General features: G+C 65.1%; 1 protein-coding gene across 1 annotated transcript in view; it reads left to right on the top strand.

Moving 5' to 3' along the window:
- Positions 1 to 2,748, top strand: part of TMEM175 (transmembrane protein 175) — a 10,995-nt gene that overhangs the window by 3,620 nt on the left and 4,627 nt on the right. The window contains exons 4-6 of the mRNA XM_014533465.1: positions 447 to 541; positions 2,203 to 2,254; positions 2,458 to 2,493. Coding sequence (XP_014388951.1) covers positions 447 to 541; positions 2,203 to 2,254; positions 2,458 to 2,493 — 183 coding nt within the window. The remainder of the gene's footprint in view (positions 1 to 446; positions 542 to 2,202; positions 2,255 to 2,457; positions 2,494 to 2,748) is intronic.

Below are 2,748 nucleotides of genomic sequence, written 5' to 3'. Positions count from 1 at the left end.
TGAGCAGCCGGCAGGGTCCCCCCTGAGCAGCCGGCAGAGGCCCCGTGGCAGCCAGCGTGGAGCATTTCTGCCCTGTAGGGAAAACACAGTTAGGAGTGGACCTGGCTTCAGAAGACACTGGGAGGTCCTGGGGTGCCTCCTCCTGTGCAATCGGTGGCACCGTCTCAGCCTGGGGGTGAGGACGCCCCGCACGGCTGTGGTCTGGTCCCAGGAGTGCACGTGGCCTGGATGCCCCGGGGACGTGGGTGCTTGGTTTGGCTTTCTCCTCGGAAAGGTGGTGACTGCCTCTCGCGGGGCTTGGGAGAGAGTTCACTAGGAAGGCGGTGGGTCTGCCCTGGGCAGCAGCAGCCACACCCACACCCACAGGACAGCCCTGGTGCCCGCAATGCTCAGGGTAAGTGCAGCCACCAGACCCCTGACCGGACGGACGTCCTCTGTCCCCACAGTTTGACAGAAGTATCCAGAAACTTCTAGCAACCAGGATTGCCGTCTACCTGATGACGTTCCTCATCGTGACCGTGGCCTGGGCAGCACACACGAGGTGCCGGCTGGGGCAGCTGCAGCTTTGCCACCTGGGTGGGGTCACTGGCAGCTTCTGCACTCAGCACCCACTAGGTCCCGTTCTGGGGGTTGGCGAGCTGCCCCTCACTTCCTGGGCTAAGCCCCAAGGGCATCGGGCAGCGGGCTCCCCTTCACCAGTTCTCATCCAGGCCTCTGCTTTGTCCCTGCACATGGCCGTGCCGGGCCTGGGGCAGTGAGGGGAGAGCTCCCAGGTCCGGGCGGGGCATCGCTGCCGCCTTCTAGAGCTGCCTGGGACGCACAGGGCAGGGCACAGAGGGATGGAGGGACGCCCTCGGCTGTGGCCAGCGCCCTGGGGCTGAGCTGCTCTCCAAGGCAAGCTTCCTTAGGCTCCGAGGGAAAACGGCCTCAGCGCTGCGGGGACCCAGAGCCCAGCGGGCGCCAGGCAGGGAGTTGGGGTGGGGGCACCTGGGAGAGCTTGTTTTCCTCCTCTTACTCTTATGAGGACTTCCTTTTTATGCTTTAGAAATAAGTAGCTGGGGTAATTTGCACTCTACCTTCACCTTCTTGCTTTCCATTTTGTAATTACCACGCAAGGTCAATGAAGCTAAACTCAACCCCCCCCCCCCCCCCCCCATTCACAGAGAGGAGGCGGGGTGGCCGCAGCCCCTGACCAGCCTGCTGTGGGCAGGCTCCCGGCTGCACTGGTTCACCCGAGGCCACACCCTGTGCCGGAGTCTGGGCTCTGGGCCAGTGCAGACCCTGGCCTCAGGCCCCAGGGGCCTGCCCTCACCTGGGACCTGCCCTGAATGCCGGCCCTGGAGGCCACGCTTGGCCCCTGGTGGACACAGACCACCAGGTGGAGGACTCAGCCACTGAGCCAGGCCAGGAGCAGGCGCATCCTGGGGTCGGAGCCCTGAGGAGACCCAGGGGCAGGAAGGCGGGCAGGCTCGGTGTGTCTCCAGCTGCTGGGCCGTCTTGGGAGCTGCGTGCGTGGCTTTGGCTTCCTCGCCCGCAGACGTGGAGCCTGGGAGCAGCTGTTCCGCGGGCGCCGTGTGGGCCATCCTGAGAGGGAGTCCTTGTCTGTTTTCCTTTATCTGATTTTTTAAAGATTTTTTAAATTGATTTTGCGAGAGAGAGAGAGAGAAACAGCTATGTGAGAGCAAAACACGGGTGGGCTGCCTCCTGCACAGCCCTGTGGGGGAACAAGCCCGCATCCCGGGAGGGGCTCTGACAGGCAACCTTCAGTGTACAGGACGACGCCCACCCCTGAGCCGCACAGGCCAGGGCAGGGCTTCCTTACTTCAATGGCCTTTGGACCCGAGGCCTAAAGAGCAAGTCTGCTGTGGGCCTCACACCTCGGGTCAGGCCACCACGGCCTCCCTCGGGCCCCCATGGCCAGCCTGCCCCAGGCGTGAGGACAGGGACCCCCAGCGCTGCCAAGCGTGTCCGTTGGTTTCCACAAACTGCTTCTGCTCGAGCAGCCGCTGCGAGTGAGAAGAAGGAACGGACACGCGTGGGGGCTGACGCGGTCTCGGGGCACCTCCGCGCTCCGCTGCGTGTTGTCCGTCTGTTCCGACCTCCGCACACGGCGCTGTTTTAAACGTGGTTAAAGCGGCGTGTGGTGGTGCTGCTGGGCCCGTGTTGTTGATGGCGCGTCTCCGGCCTTTCTGGCCGGCTTAGGTTGTTCCAGGTTGTTGGGAAGATAGACGACACCCTGGCCTTGCTCAACCTGGTGAGTTTCCTCCCACCGAGGGGGGTGACTGCCTGGGGCTCCTCCCTCCCAGGGGCGAGCGAGCGAGGCTCTCGGCTCCTCTGCGTCACAGCCAGTTCCTCCCGCTGAGAAGATAGGGGTGGGTAGCACGGGGCGGGGGGCCCAGCCAGCCTGGGGTGCCCTGCCCACACCCTCCTCCCTCCTGACTCCCCGCCTCTGCCCAGGCCTGCATGATGACCATCACCTTCCTGCCCTACACGGTGAGTACTGGCCGCTTCCAGGCCTCACTGAGCTCCCCCCTCGGGGTCCAGCCTGCCCTCGCCTGGTGAGAGGACGCGGGACCCAAGATGCTCCCTCCTCAGGACCTCAGCCCAGCGGGGGGTGCGGCAGGCGTGCTGCCTGGGAGGGGGCACCTGGGTGTGCAGGCGGGTGGAGGAGGGGACGCCCCAGGGGCCCTAGCAGCCTGCATGGCAGAGACGTGCCTGGGCCTCCAAGGCCTCTGGGGGGCGCCCCCT

Source organism: Myotis brandtii, unplaced genomic scaffold (assembly GCF_000412655.1).
Source record: "Myotis brandtii unplaced genomic scaffold, ASM41265v1 scaffold986, whole genome shotgun sequence".
Taxonomy (NCBI): Eukaryota; Metazoa; Chordata; class Mammalia; order Chiroptera; family Vespertilionidae; genus Myotis; species Myotis brandtii.
The sequence above is the reverse complement of the archived record's forward strand: the minus strand, read 5'-3'. Positions and strand labels throughout refer to the sequence as shown.